Source organism: Phodopus roborovskii, unplaced genomic scaffold (assembly GCF_943737965.1).
Source record: "Phodopus roborovskii unplaced genomic scaffold, PHOROB, whole genome shotgun sequence".
Lineage (NCBI taxonomy): Eukaryota > Metazoa > Chordata > Mammalia > Rodentia > Cricetidae > Phodopus > Phodopus roborovskii.
The window spans coordinates 26491292-26506784 of record NW_026126433.1 but is presented as its reverse complement, the minus strand read 5'-3'; the positions used below and the strand labels follow the sequence as shown (position 1 = coordinate 26506784).

Sequence of the window (15493 nt, the reverse complement as noted above, 5' to 3'; positions counted from 1 at the left end):
TCATTAGCTACTTAGAATGACATTTAATTTAAAACTTAAAAATAGTTTAGTTCTAGAAGTTTTCATTTAATGTTTCCAAAATATAAGTAACTGAGACCATAGGAAACATCTAGATGAAGGGATACTATTGAGCAGCTGATTAACAACTTCACTGCCTAAAGATAATAACTGTTGCTCTTTGGTGTGTTTCCTTCAAGACTTTGTCTCTTCTTATACATTTCACACTGTAGGGCTTATATTGAAAGTAATGTATTTACCTCTTAAAATTATACGTATTTTCTTCTGTAAGGCTTTATGTACTATTTTCCATATAATTAAATGTTCTATAGATACAATATTTTTAAGTGAAGACGATTACAATTTTTATTTTATGTGTGTGCATGCTTTGCTTGCATGTGTACTCCTAGAGGCCTGAAGAGAGCCCTGAAACCCCTGGAACTGGAGTTGAGGATGGTTGTAAGCCACCATATGTGCACTAGGACCTGAACCTGGGTCCTCTGCAAGAACAGATAGTGTTCTTAACTACTGAGCCATCTGTCTATCCCATAACAATAACATTTTAAAAGCGATATAGTATTTTACCTAGTGGGAAACTAGGTAAATTCAATGTAGAATTTACCATGAGATTCAGCAGTTCCTTTTTTGGGCTTACACCTAATGGAATTAAAAGCAAGAACCAGCACAGGTTTTTGTACATTCATAGTAGCACTATGCACAATATCTAAAAGGTAAAAGCAGTCCAGATGTGACTGAGCAAACAAATATTATTCAATCTTACGAAGGAAGGCAGTCCTGGCACACACTCTCACATGGATGAATGCTGGAGATGTCACGCTGCATGAAATAAAGGAGACAGAAGGACAAATGCTGTGTGATTTCACTTGTACCATGTACTCACAGTAGTTGAGTTCAGAGGCAGGAAGTGGAAGATGGCTGCTGGGAGCTGGTAGGACAGGAGAGTGACTGCTTTAGTGGGCACAGGGCCTCAGTTTTGGAAGATGAAAAAGTCCTGCAGATCAGTGGATATTATGGTTATATAATAACAATATCTTTAATGCCACAGAACTACCTGAGAGTGTTCCAAATTATAAATTTTATGATCTATATATTTTTACCACAATTTGAAAAAAAAAAAACTGAAGGACTGATTCTCTTTTGAAGTCAGGTTTACTTGCATACAGTAAAATCTATCCTTTCTTTTAGAAATACAACTGCATGTATTTTGACAGTAATGTGTAGTCAACTATGGTGTATTCCAGGCACAGAATATTTCTTTACCCTTCAGTCATCCTAAGCTCTTTTCTAGCCCATTTTCCCCATCCCCAGTGCCTGAGAAGATACTGAACCATTTTCCTCCTAGACACACACAGCCTTCAGACTGCAGCCTGATGCTTATAAGATGTGCCCATGCTTATCACACACATCAGTAATTACTCCTTTTTTATTGCTACCCGATGTTCAGTTCTATAGACAGCCAAGTTGTATTACAATTGATTGATTTACCAGTTGAGTGCTACTTGGATTGTGTGCAGTCTGGACAGGTACAGGTAGAGATGTGACAGATAACTGTCCATTGCCCGGTGCAATGGCCAGCATGTGTATAACTCTAAAAAGAACAGTCTGACTGTTTACCAAATGGCTGTGCTCTTTTGCATTTCCAACAGAATGTCTGCTTTCCAGTTGTTCCTAGTTCTCCCATTCTTCACACTGGTCAACGCTGTCAGGCTTGTCTGGCTGTTTACCAAATGGCTGTGCTCTTTTGCATTTCCAACAGAATGTCTGGTTTCCAGTTGTTCCTAGTTCTCCCATTCTTCACACTGGTCAACGCTGTCAGGCTTTGGATTGTTTGTTGGGTTTTGGGTTCAGCCCTGTAATAGGCATAGTTACCCCTGGAAGCATCTTTCATGGGCTTCTTTGTGTTTTATGTCTTTTCTCTATTGAAAAGACTTTCCACTATGTTGAGCCATTTTTAATTAGGTTGTTTTCTTTAGTTGTAGGTGATTTTTAGATAATTTAAAAGTTTTGATGCTGCTTAAACATGTACACTTTAGATACTTGTATGTAAGCAATATTATATAAAGGCCTTTTTATGTAAAAATTGCCTTCATTTTGGAGTGTGTACTTCAAATAATCTGAAATTATTGAGTCAAAGAGAGTAGAAACTGTTCAACATCCTTCCTTAAGTGTGTATTGTTCTATAGTTTGCAAAGTGATAGTGCCAATTTATTAACCTTCCAGTAATAGCAATATGATGGGCATGCCAGGTACTGTTATTTTAATCTGAATTTCTTTGATTATGGGAATTTTAAAATGTAATCACTAAGCAGTCCTATATTTTTGTATGTGAGAATCTCCTACACCTTGTCCTTTTAGATGTTTGATTGAAGCGGAAGATGGATGGAAAGATGGCTTCATGGCCTAGAGCATTTACTGCTTTTGAGCAAGACTTGGGTTCAGTTTCCAACGCTCACATGGTGGCTCACAACTATCTGTAACTCCAGTTCCCAGGCATGTGATGCCCTCTTCTGACCACTGTGGGCATCACACATGCACATGGTACACTTACATACATAGTACAAACAAAACACTTATACACATAAACTAAAAATAAATAACCATTTAAAAATTATATTTGGCACCTACACTTGCCATGGCTCTCTATCTACAGGGTCACCTGCAGAGTTTGTGAAGCTCAGTATCGGGGTGCCAGTCACACCATTTTTATTTTTCATAAAAGATTAATTGGGCTCAGCCTGGTTTCTTTCATGCTCAGAGGCCATGGCTAATTTGCATAGCTGGCAAGGTAAAAATAATTTCAGAGCAGAAGGGGGAAATCTTTGTCACTAGTTTAAACTTGGACATTGGTGTCAAGACTTTTATGAGGGGCAGCAGTTCCTTTGTCTGGAGTCTGTGATTAATGAATGTGCTGTATGGATAGTGCCCCCTCAGAGAAAATGGCCACACCCCTTAGATGTGCGCCCATATAACCTGTGGATTCCTCTAACAGCTCAGCACTTTATTCACAATGATAATACAATTAGAGCCACTTATGTTGTTTGTGCTTACATATCACTATCAAATAGATTTGGGTAACAAATAGTTTCTGTATAGAGACACAATTCTTTTTAATTATTAAACTTGCTGCTATTTTTATTATATTCTAAATAGGTGGTAGGGGATGTGATAATGACTCAGAACTCCTTGAATGAATTTTGGCTTAATGGCTCTAAAAAGTAAAAAGCATTTTGTTTTCTCTGACAAATGGCTCTAGTTCATTTAGGGTTTTTTTTTTTTTTCTTTTTTCAGACAGTTGGTATTTTATAGTAGCTTTATGACTGCCTCTTCATCAAACCTGTAATTACGAGTTTGGCTCCTCAACAAGTACGGGAAATTTTATCTAGTTTTTTTTTCTCCCCAAATTCTTGTCATGCTGGAAGAAAAATGGCATATGCCCGTTAGGCAGATCAATCTCCCAGACATTGTAAGCAGAACCAGGAATGCAGAACAATGGACAAACATATTTTCCTAAGATTTATGGATCTATGATTTGTTGGAAAGTGCCCTTGATTTGAGAAGGTTTTATAATTCAAACAGATTCCTTAAGCCAACTAGTTCCCAGATGGGGGAAGGAGGGGGGAAAAAAAGCAGCATACCTCATAGCACTGTGAGAAGGGAGACTTTTATTAGCATGTTCTCCCTCCTCCACCTTTAAAAGATTGCTTGGGTCAATGTGTGTACGCCATTAAATGTGTAAAATGGAGATGGTGGCACCTGCCTGTGTGAAGGTCATCTAAACCACAAAACTGCAAGATAGTCTTCAGGTGGCCTTCATCATCGCATGTGCCGGGGTAACAGTGACAGAGTCTGTTGTCTGTTGTCCTCCTCTGCCCATGCAGTGTTGACAGACCTCCCGACCTCTCTCCCCTCTCCTTCCCCCCCCTCTCTGTGTGTGTGTGTGTGTGTATGTGTGTGATGTTTGAGAAGAGGACTCTAGCATTCCTTGGGGTCATGAATGAATATAAGTCTTGTGACCCTTGGATACTGTAGATGGAGCATTGTTTTGGTATCTTAGGAATCCAGTCACTTGCTAAGGCAACATCAAGGCAAAAGCTTGCACAAACACTCACACATTCTGCTATTGGCTATTAGCTCTATGGCAGGGCATGGTTCTTTTTTGTTGTTGTTATTGTTGTCTTATGCGACCTTTGGCTCTTCTAGGTCTGGCTACACCCGTTATACCAACTTTGACTTTGGTTTCTTCCCCAGGTGGTATTACGTGAACAGAGAAGATGAGCAGTGATTGTGATACCATTGTGATGGGAATCTACCTGGGGTTGTTTTGAGGAGGAAGGGCATGTTTCATAGAACTATGTGTTAACAGAAAGACAAAGAAATAACTAGGACTCTATGAACTGCAAGCACAAGCTCAATTCCTGCAGAAATCCCTTTGTTTTCCTCTTCCCTCCTCTTTGGGATCAGCTGCTCTCTCTCTCTCTCTCTCTCTCTCTCTCTCTCATGGTAGGCAGCTTCACTCTGTTATTGAGATCATGGCTGATTACAGCTCTGAGGCTTTTGCTTTATGACTTTAGCTGCTTCAGAAGTGATAGCTGAGCTTGATTGCCCATTTCCAAATATCCCAGGGAAGAGGCTGCTTGTGCCTCAACCTACTGTGGCCAGCAATATCACATGAGAGTGTTGCAGTCTGCTGGAGAATTGCAGAGGAATGTAGGTAGAAGAGAAGGTTCTCGCAATGGCAGAAGCAGGTGGCCACACTCAAGAGCTGTGCTGGGTTGCATAGCCAATCACTGGATTCTTGCTTTGGAGTTCCCTAGTCCATTCTAGCAGAGCCGGTGTTAGGAACTTGGCTGCCATATGGATTATTTCTAGCTAAGCTTTCATCCTTGGCTGAGTTCTACTTATGGTCTGGTTAGCCATCTCACAAGTGTTTGTTCCAGGTCTGGAGGGGACCCTAGTGACAGAAAGTATGTGGGTGGAGGATCAGCAGAAGTCCCTTATCACCACTAGAAAAACAGCCCAAAGAACACATATTTATGTTAGCAAGTTCTTATGTTGCGTGATTTCCCTCTGCAGCCATTCTCCTTCATTGTTAGCTCTCCGAAGCACAGTTCTGGTCACCTCCATATGATGTTGCAATCACAGGGCAGCATAAGGCTCTGCAGAGAGGCAGCTCTGTGGCTATCCTTGAGAGTCTTTATGTGCCTTTGAGATATGTTTTTAGCTATTTGCCATTATCTTTTGTAGCTACCAAAAGCACCAAAGTTAGACTTCAAATATGTGGATTTGAGTTTCAGTTTAATAATTTACTATTGCAGTGACCTTGATCTGGGCAGTTTCTCTCTCCGAGCCTTAATTCTCAAACTTAGGAAATGAGGATGGGTGATGTCTGCGTGAACTGTAAAGCAACATGACAACTTTCTTTTTTATCTTTGTCATCCTCTCTAGGACCCAAATGATGATTAGAGTTTTGCTTCTTTTAGCATTTTCCTTTTCTGGGTCTGAGTGAATAATCCATCCCCCTCCCCAGAAAACAGAATCCAGAACCATTGGCAGTTCAAATTTATGGCTAAGATTATGCAAGCAACCTCGTGTTTCTGACTGGGTGGCCTTGTGGGAACCATGCCATTCTCTAACTTTGGTTAGCAACTAGGCTTTCCTCATGCTTGTGAGAGTTATTAGAGGTTTCCCTGTTCAAGGGTCCCCCTGAGGGTGGCTTTGTTTCCCAGTAGACATTTGACAATATCCAGAGACATTTTGTCATGGCTGGTGGAAAGGGGGCTGCTACTGGTAGCTAGTGGCTAGAAGCTAAGGATGCTGCTAAATGTCCTGTGGTACAAAGGTCAGCTGTTCACTACCAAGAGTGTTCACTACCCAGATGTCAGCACAGCCTTTTCTGCATGACCTGTTTTGACGTTAAGCTTTGTTATGGTGGGCAAAGGGAGGAGGGGGTTGATGCCTTGACTTTTCTTTTTCATCAAAAGGTGTATTTTACCACCACTCGCTAAGTTTCCTTTGAAATTTAACTTGGGAACTACATTTTCTGTTCCATAAATGCTAAGGCCAGAGGCACTTGTTCCCTGCTGTGAATGGCATAAACTTTTCTTAATGGAAAGGGCAAATTGACCCTACCTGCATTCTCATTCTCCCAAGAAATGTTAGACCTTCTTAGCTGTCACTTATTGTCTGTGGAACAAAGACATAAGGAAAAAAATCAAAGAACACAAAACCAAACCAGAAACAGATACCATTATATGATGATGGCTTTTGTGTGTGTGTGTGTGTGTGTGTGAGAGAGAGAGAGAGAGAGAGAGAGAGAGAGAGAGAGAGAGAGAGAGAGAGAGAGAGAGAGAGAGAGGAGAGAGAAGGCAGAGAGAGAGACAGAGAGGCAGTTACCTGGTTGAGTTCTGTGGGTAAATTCCACTAGAACTGTGGTTAGGGAGTCCCCACGACATGAGGAACTGTATTAAAGGGCTACACAGCATTAACAAGGTTGACAACCACTGCACTAGAGGGTCAAGAAATGAACTTGATTGCAACCAGCATTAAGCACGAGAAAGGAAGTATTAAAGAGAAAGATGCCAGTCTGCCACATGTAGAATAAATATTATTTTATTGCTATGTACATATATAAATATTCATCCTGCCTATATTATAAAACATGCTTCTTATTTAGCTGTGATCAAAATAGTCTGAAAAATGTCAGCGATGTGTATGCTTTTAGTTTGTTCTATAACATTGGTCAATTGAAGTCCTGAAGACTTATCTTTTTCCCTTATAGATAAATGACCTAGGTTCTATCATATTTGGCCATTCTTAAACCAGTTAATGCCTATGACAATACTCAGTTTTTAAACTTGGTCTGGGTCCACCCACAGTGAGTCTGGAGCCTGGTGAAATATACATGACCACAGGATAGTCCTCCTACAAGGGAAGGATCAAGTCCAAGGCTACCATCTGGCTGTAGTAACTGAGTCTGTGGTTGAATGGAAAGTGAGATACTGTCAAACAGGAAGGTTCTTTTGAACACAGAGTGTCTTTGTGACTAGCTGATGAACTACTGCCACATTTAAGACTATTAGCCAACACTCTTGGAACACTGCCAGGTCCATCCAAACCAACACATCCCGTGAGCTCTTCAGAATTGTCCATCATTCTCCACTCTCCCTGCCTTACCAGATCTTAGATACACCACTCCAACTTTAATGTCATAAACATGCTGATCTCTTGTCTTCTTTGCTCTTCCTGCATCAGAGGACCACTTCCCTCCTCTTACTCATGGGTTACCTTCTGATTCACTATAACCATATCTTGCATTTAATGTCATGAGGACAGCTACCACCTGCAATTTGGCCCCATGGGAATGCTAGCATGTGTGCTCAGTAGGCCTCAGGTGACTACATCATGGGTCTTGGGCTTTAGGATGAAGCTAACCCCAGTGGCATCAAGGGACTGCATCACAATCAGTGGGGAGGAGGAGGCTGCTTACAGAAACTACAAATTAGGCTGCTGGATTGCTTTCTTACTCTCAGCTTTTTTGACTTCCCTCTAATGTATTTTGGTCAACTTGAATAGTTTCCTTTTTAATAGTCTCTATGTGAACAATTTAGTGAATTAAGCCTTCTTTCTTTGTTCTTTATTTAAAACAATAAAATGAAATTCTCTAGAAACTGATTCCCAAATTAAATCACACTTCCCATAATGAATGTGAAAGAAATGGAGAGCATAGTGTTAGATATAATTCAATATAATTCAATGGATTTTTGATGGATCATAATGATTTACATGTGAGGTTAAAGTTCCCTTGGTTTGAATCTTTGATTATTGCCACAGGTACATAGATATACGCCCCCATGCACGAGTCTAGCCATTCTGTTCCAGAGAGACTCTATTAATGCCCATGGTTCTTAAGTTGGGATTTGCTTGGGCCCCACTGTTCCTATTGTTAGAGAATGGGCCTATAGTGGATGCAGCTCCTGCCTTCAAGAAGCTGTCTCTGAATTGAGTTACAAGGACCCAGTTCATTAAACTTCTAAGGCATGTGAACCATGCATGCCTGCATGTTCAAGGTAACAATGAGGCTTGTTTTTAAGATTTGGAGACTGAGTAGCTGAGTGTTCATTGTTGAATAGCTGTCTAGATACTGAGCATAGTTGTGAGCTGCAGAGGGTTGTGCCACTTGGGCAGGCTGTGACTCAAGTCTCAGAGCTAGAAGGGGCCTAAGTAGTCTGCCTTCATGGTCATCTCATTTTACGGACAAGGAAACTGATAACGGTCTTTCTCTTCCTCATCTGCAATACCATTTTGTGAGATGCTTTGCATGAGTCAGGCTGAAGCAGACACTGGCTTTTAAAATTATTATTTATTTCCTTATTTATATGGCTTCTTATCTCCCTGTGGGGATTCTACTTTGTGTACATTCTTGCAAGAGTCTTGTTCACCTTGGAAATGTAAAAGGTTGTCCTAGTGTAGCTCAGTTGTGTTCACTGGGACATGATGTTTAAGGAGAGAATCCATTTCTTCATCTTCTCTAGCTTCTGGAGCTATCCTCCAATTCTTGGTGACCTTCCATCTTCAAAATTAGCAGCATGGACAGTACTTTGCTTCTGTCATCTTGTCCCTAGACAAGTCTTCCTTTGCCATTTTCTTAGATGTACCTTTGCATTTATAGACTATTGTATAGTTTAGAACAGTCTTTACATCTTGAGGAAAGTTTTTTGTCATAGCAGATGATGTTCATAGTTTCCTTGGATTGGGATCTGGCCATCCCTAGCACACTAAGCTGCCTGAATTTCTCAGACTAGTCTTCTGATAGTCCTTCAATTCTGTGACCTCCTGGTAGGCTCTCAAAAAAATGTTGTACCTGTTTGGTAGAGGATAGGATAGTCTACGTATTTGACCTTTAAGACAGCTAAAATGTATTTCTATTGCTTATGACCAAGAATCAATGTGGTAAATCTTTACTATGTAAAGAAATTTAGAAGCATTGGATTTTAAAATCCTTAACCTTTCAAAGGAGGCTTTGCTCCCATTTTACAGGTATGAATATTGTATCTCAGAGCAGCAATTTTATAAGTTTGAAGGTTTGTGGTGGGATTAGAACTGAAAGTAGCTAATATGAGTGGAGAGTATGCACTTTACTCCTTTCCCAAGACACAAGTGGAATGTTGACTAGGATATGAGGTCTCAAACATCTTGTTTTAATAGGGAAGACAAGGCAAAGAAGAGGTAGTCCAACCATGAGGGAGGCTGGAGAGCAAGAGATGAATGCAATATAATATCCTGGCTCAACTTTGCTGGACACTCTACTTGAATCAGATCCCTTTCTGACTTCTGGTCTCCATATAATGTTAAACACTTGACACCTTTTACCAATATTAGTAATTCTCTCATGAACAGCATGCCTTTCAAAAGCAAAAGTAGCTCTTTCTTGTTTATATGGACAGAAGCAAACATGGGATTTCTTGAGCTTGATGGTGAACCTAGGCCTAATGTTAAAGACCCCTGGCTTCTGTCTATTCTCCAAAGTTAACAGGCAGATTTGCTGAAGGTTGGGTAATAACTAACAACAGAGCTCATTACACAGTAATTTCTAGCTCTCAATTGCACCATGGTCAGCTGGACTCATTACTTTTGGGAATTGATTGAGACTGTAGTGTGTGTGTGTGTGTGTGTGTGTGTGAAATAAGATGCTCATTTCGTAGTAAACAATAAGTGAAACAGTTAAGAGACCTAAGTTCTACAGTCTCCATTTGAAAGTAAACCATCAGTGACCTCAGATTTCACGGTGAACCTGTCTTCCAGTGTTTCCATAAGATAGGGGCCAAGCCTTTTAGCACTCAGGTCTTGAAGGAATTGCCATCCAAACTACACACAGCACCACCGAAGTATGCTATCTAGACATAGCAAATAGAAATGCATGCTATCTAGTTATATTACTTACTGTTTTAACTACAGTGTCCCAGAACCTAGCAAGAAATAATCCATGGGAGAGAAGGCTTATCTTGTCTTACAGTTCAAGAAGGAATACAAGCCATCGCGGTGGAAAAGAGATGGCAGAGATGTTAGAGAGATGATCATTTCGCATCTGTTATCAGGAAACAGGCAATAGAAGAAAGTAGGTAGAGTCAGACTCTAAAACCTCAGGTTCCTCTGATGATGCTCCACCCCCTAAAGTCTCTGCATCCTCCCCAAACAGTGCCACTGCCTGGGAACCAGGTATACAAACACGTGGGTCTGTTGGGGGCCTTTCACATTCATACCACAGCACCGTTAATTTGAAAACCAGATTTTAGATAAAGAATAGATATCCCACACATTATTAAAAACTGCACTAAACTTATTTAGTTGTGCTAGAAACTATTTCTGTTCTTTATGTGAAGCGCAAATTCCACGGAGCAACCTACATTTTATGTGACAGTTCTATCTACACAGAAGCCCACTGCTTGCAAGGTATTTTCAGACATTAGAGTGAGCAGTAGATGTCTGTAAAAAGAGAGTATTGACCTGGATTGACAAGGAGACTATGAAAGTACCCTGAAGTCAAAAAGAAACACTGAAGATCTGTGACTGATCTGGGGAGGACAGTTAAGTTCTAATTATCCAGGGAATCACTTCCCTCCTTTGTTCCTCCCTGCCTCTCTAGAGGCCATGACAAAAAGACTTCTGTCATTTCATCATGATCAGGTTAGCCTATACTCTCTCCACCTTCTTGGCTGCTGACAACTTAAGACAAAAATATTTGTGGATATGCCAAACTGGGACAGCCAGCCCGAAAAAATCACTAAACGGGACTGTATGCGCTACATGCTGTGTATATTCCTGTTCATCTGCCCTCTGCTATGGGGAAGTAGTAGGAATTAAGAACACCTCAATGCACAACTTTCCATCAGTCTATGCCTATGAGGGGAAAAGAACTGGAAAACAGAGCCTCTTCTCTTGTAGCATACGTACAGATAGCTTTTGGGACAGCAGTGAGCTTAGGATTTTATTAACTCAGAATTGAACTTATCCTTGGTGGCCTTCCTCCAATTTTGTGATATGTGTGTGTGTCTCCAAGTTTATGTGTGTAAATATTGCAGCAGACACTACCTGCCATTAAAGCAATCTTATAGTCATGGAGAAAGGTGCATAGAGGACTCTGATTGTCCCAAAAGGACCAGTGGTAACTCACTTGGTGGTTTGTAGCCTTGGGACGAAAGGAATCCAATTCATTTATGTGTTCAGAGACAGAACGTGGTGACATTGGTATTTTGGGCAACACAATGGAATAGTGTTGCTGAGCAGTTCTGGGCAAATATCACACAGCACATGGCACAATGGAACAAGGACTGACTAAAATGTCATAGGGGAGATGGCTTTCTTTTAACCCTGTAACATTTTCTAGGTCAGATTTCTTCACAGAAATGAAATGTAGACTACAGTCTCGTTAGGTGACTTTTAATGATTTAGTGATATAACATTTGAAAATGCTAACAGACAGTAAACATTCTGTATTTGCCATCTTAGTGTCTCCTAAACATCTTCTCATGGTGTGTTGTAATTATTTCTTCTATGTGACTGCTTCCACATGACTGTGTGTCAGGGGCCATTTCCTACCTCTCTTTCCACCTGTCTCCCTGAATTAGACTCAATAGAGGTTTGCTGAGCTGTATACACATCAACACTTAGGTTTTGTTGGGGTGGGAGTAGCTTCTAGCCTTTTTATCTTCATCTCTTCTTCCCTTTCTCTATCATTCCTACTGAGGACATCCTGTCATATGGAGTCCCTTCCTCTTGGGTGCAAAGTCTTAGGAGTATGTTACAAGAGCCTCATCACACTCTAGATGTTGGACAATGTGTTGTCAGTGTGCTACTAGATGCTTAAACATACCTGTGTCTGAGTAGCATCCCAGTTTTGCTATTCTAATCTTCTCACCAGGAGGTCCTAGGATACCAGTGGCCCCTTTCAGTAATCGATTTCTTCAAATTTGTTAATTTTTATCAGCAAAGGTTAGGTTCAAGCCTCTGTTCAGTAACTTTTCATTGTAAGATATGAGGATAGGTTTGAGGATCCATGTGACTCTGAAATTGACTCTATTGGGGGTACAGATGACTCTGTTAGGTGTCTCAGGCCTGAAGATGGGAGGATGAGAATGTCAGACTCCTCTAAGAAATGTGAGGCATTGATGGAGATGAGCGCAGAGTCTGATGGGAACACAGAGTAGGGCCCTTTTCCTCAGTGAACTTTGCACTCTGTGAGTCCCAGATTTTAAAAGGTAGTTAGGGAAGCGAAGTTATAGCTCCTGCCCTCCAGGAGTTTGTGAACAATAAAAATTAAGAAGTATTCAATGGCTGTGTGTAATTTGAAAGCTCTGTTGCTAATCTTCCTGCACTGGAAGAAAAAAAATTCTAAGGAACAAAAAATATTGAGGACATAGGCTGTGTGAAGTCCTGGTTGCTTGTTTGGAGTGCGAGATGGATTCAGTCAAGAGCACCTTTGATAATAGGAGCATGAACGTGTCTTATGGCTGGCTTTGTGAGCTCCTGTAATAAATAACACATTCTTTCCTCTGTTTTCCATGTTAGCTTTACTTATACACCCTTTCCCATGTGAGCTTGCCTGCACGCTTCCCTGACACTTGCTTCTCCGTTAGCTTTTATTTCTTATTTTCCTCCTTGTCTGCAACTCCACGTTTTTACTACTTCTCTTGGAGTCTCATTCTCCTGTCTTCCTACCTCGTTTTCCATTGTGTGTTTGTGCCCTCTTTTAACATTGACTTCTGCCTGTACCTCCATGTTCTAAAGCATACCTGTCATACCCAGGCCTGGGGAGGAAATTTTCACTTCCAGCAGTTCTTTGTGTGATATGAAAGAACATCTGAGTGTCTGGGTATCCTAGGAAACAGAACTCTAGTTTCTGAGCAGAGCAGATTCCTCATACTGTTTGTGAGACACAGTGAAAGGAGAGTCTCGCACCTGGGCAGCAGAGGAGGCTCAGAGTTGGTCCAGCCTTTGTTCAAGGGGGAAGCAGAACAATGGCCCTGTTTTCCCTGCAGTGTCTATCCCTTTACCTATCCTTGACATCTCTTTCTTTTTCTCTTCTTTCTTTTCCCTTCTGTCTAGTTCTGTCAGTTCTCAGTTGCATTTTCTACATTTCTCTTTGTTCTTTCTCCCCTTTAGAAGTTATGCCATCCCCTTCCCCATGTTTGACTTTGTAAGCTAGAATCATGACAGTGTCTGAGATTCTGCTCCTCCCTGGCTTTTCTTTTCAGAGGACGTTGTGGAAGTTGGGGTCAGGAAAGATGGAGAGCACTTAGAAAGCTTGCCTATGACAAGTTGTTTATGACAACAGGAGTACTTTGTATTTTGATTTTGAGATCATCTGAGCACAAATTACATAAAAAATTTCATTTATGTATGTGTTTTGTGTGTTCATGTGTGTGAATGGGTGCAAGCACAAGTATTATAATGCTTGTGTGTGGGTGTCAGAGGACAATTTCCATATATCGGTCCTAAGGCCTATTCTATACTTTGAGACAGGTTGGTGACCTGGCCTTTCAGGAACCCACCTATTTTCTACCTCCCATCTCATGATCACTGGGCTTGCCTTACATGCCTGGCTTTTTAATGTGAATTCTTGGTTGGAACTTGGTTTTTATACTTGCAATGTAAGCATTTAACAAATTGAGCCATCTCCCCCATCCAAAGTATAAAAGCCAAAGGATGAAAGAAATCTCCACCACTAGTTCCAATAACCTAAACCCAGTGTGGGCATTCTCTCTGTATCCTATTGTGAGCTGTGCAGAATTAAGTGCCTTAAAACCGCTAATGTTGCGAGTGTTCTACCATGTGAGGAAGCCAATGGGGTTGGTAGCTGGTGGTGTGTTCACAGCCATCGCTGTGATTACGTCATCCTGGATTGACATTCTCAGTACCTGTTGATCTTGCATCTGCTTCCTAGAGCCATAAGGCCTTTCATATGGTTCTCTTTGCCTACATTTAAAATCTTTCAGAGAAGTTTCATAAAGAATAGTTAAATCAACCATTCTTGCTACTATGCAGTTTTCCAAATGAGTCATTTCCCAGTGCTTCTGAATAGAGGGGCTAATCTTGGAGAAGTTATGAGGAATAAAACTTATTATCCCACAAAACAAAGAATAGGCTAGCAAATTTAAGTCAATATTATTGATCTTGTGTCTTAAACAATGTCAATTTTGTACTTTATAATTGCCAGTACACTTTTCTTTTCTTTTCTATTTTTTTTTTTTTTTTTTTTTTTTTTGGTGTGGAAACATTATCTCACTGTGTAGCCTAATGTAGCCTTGAACTTGTAGCTGACTTGATTCAGTTTTATAAGTACAGTAATTACAGGTATGCATCACCATTCTTGGCCCATGACATCCTTCATCTTCAATATGGTATAATTTTGTATCTAAAACTAGGTCATTGTGCTCCTCTATTTTATAGATGAAAAAATAAGGCACCTAGAGGTTGAATGACTTGTATCAAGTGGATAGTTCTCTGGCCCAAGACTTAAACCTAATTCTTTTAATTCTCAGTCTTCTTCTGTACAACTCACAAGTATGTGTGCCCTTCTCCCCACAAAGTACCAGCATTGTCATTGGGTTATACGCAATGCTTGTCTCATTAATACTTGCTCTACACAATCCAAGAGTAATCTTGTGAATTTGTGTATGTGTGTACATGTGTGTTTCTGGGTATGTCTGGGTGGACAATGAAAGCAAAGAAGCCCAGTCTATGTCAAAGAATGGTTTTGGGGCAATTATAAAACATATGAATAATGTATAGTGACCACAGCATAACTCCCTCTCATAAAAGTCAGTATCATTTATTTATTTGGTAACAATTCTGAGTGTCAAGGAGGAGAAGAGTAAGGTACTTCTACACTGAAATTAGTCCAGACAAATTCCCTAAAGAGAACTGGAGATGGGAATATAGAACTTTGAAATAAAAAAAAAACAAACAAACAAACAAACAAACATAAGGACCTGGTAGCATGAAAGGAAGGGAAGGAATTTTGCAGGGTAGAGAAGAAAGTAAGGGACCAGGTTTGGTTCAGGTTTGAGTCTTTTGTTGGAGACCATGTATTCTGCTCATGATTTGGGACTGGGACTCTGGTATGATGGTAACTTCTCTTTTGCAAAGTGAAACCCAGATGGCTATATTTAATTCCACTCAACACCACTGGTGATTCACCCAGGCTCAGGTGCGCCCACATACAGCTGGCACTAGCATTGTGTACTTTCCAGGCAGAGCCTGCTACAGCCCGGCCTCCCTGTGAAACAGGAAGGGACAGACAGGCTATGCTAACCTTGACTCTTTGTGTCTCTGCCCACAGCATCCTGGCCACTGCAGGAACCCACTTCAACACCCATGTGGACCTGCGGACCCTCCGGGCTGTGCGCGTCTTGAGGCCCTTAAAGCTCGTGTCAGGAATACCTAGTGAGCACCTACTTTCTTCTTTCTGATTGGCCAG

General features: G+C 40.8%; 1 protein-coding gene across 1 annotated transcript in view; it reads left to right on the top strand.

The window, feature by feature from the left end:
* The window catches only part of Cacna1e (calcium voltage-gated channel subunit alpha1 E), a 452501-nt gene that overhangs the window by 222128 nt on the left and 214880 nt on the right, over nt 1-15493 (top strand). Inside the window, exon 6 of the mRNA XM_051186002.1 lies at nt 15356-15459. Coding sequence (XP_051041959.1) covers nt 15356-15459 — 104 coding nt within the window. The remainder of the gene's footprint in view (nt 1-15355; nt 15460-15493) is intronic.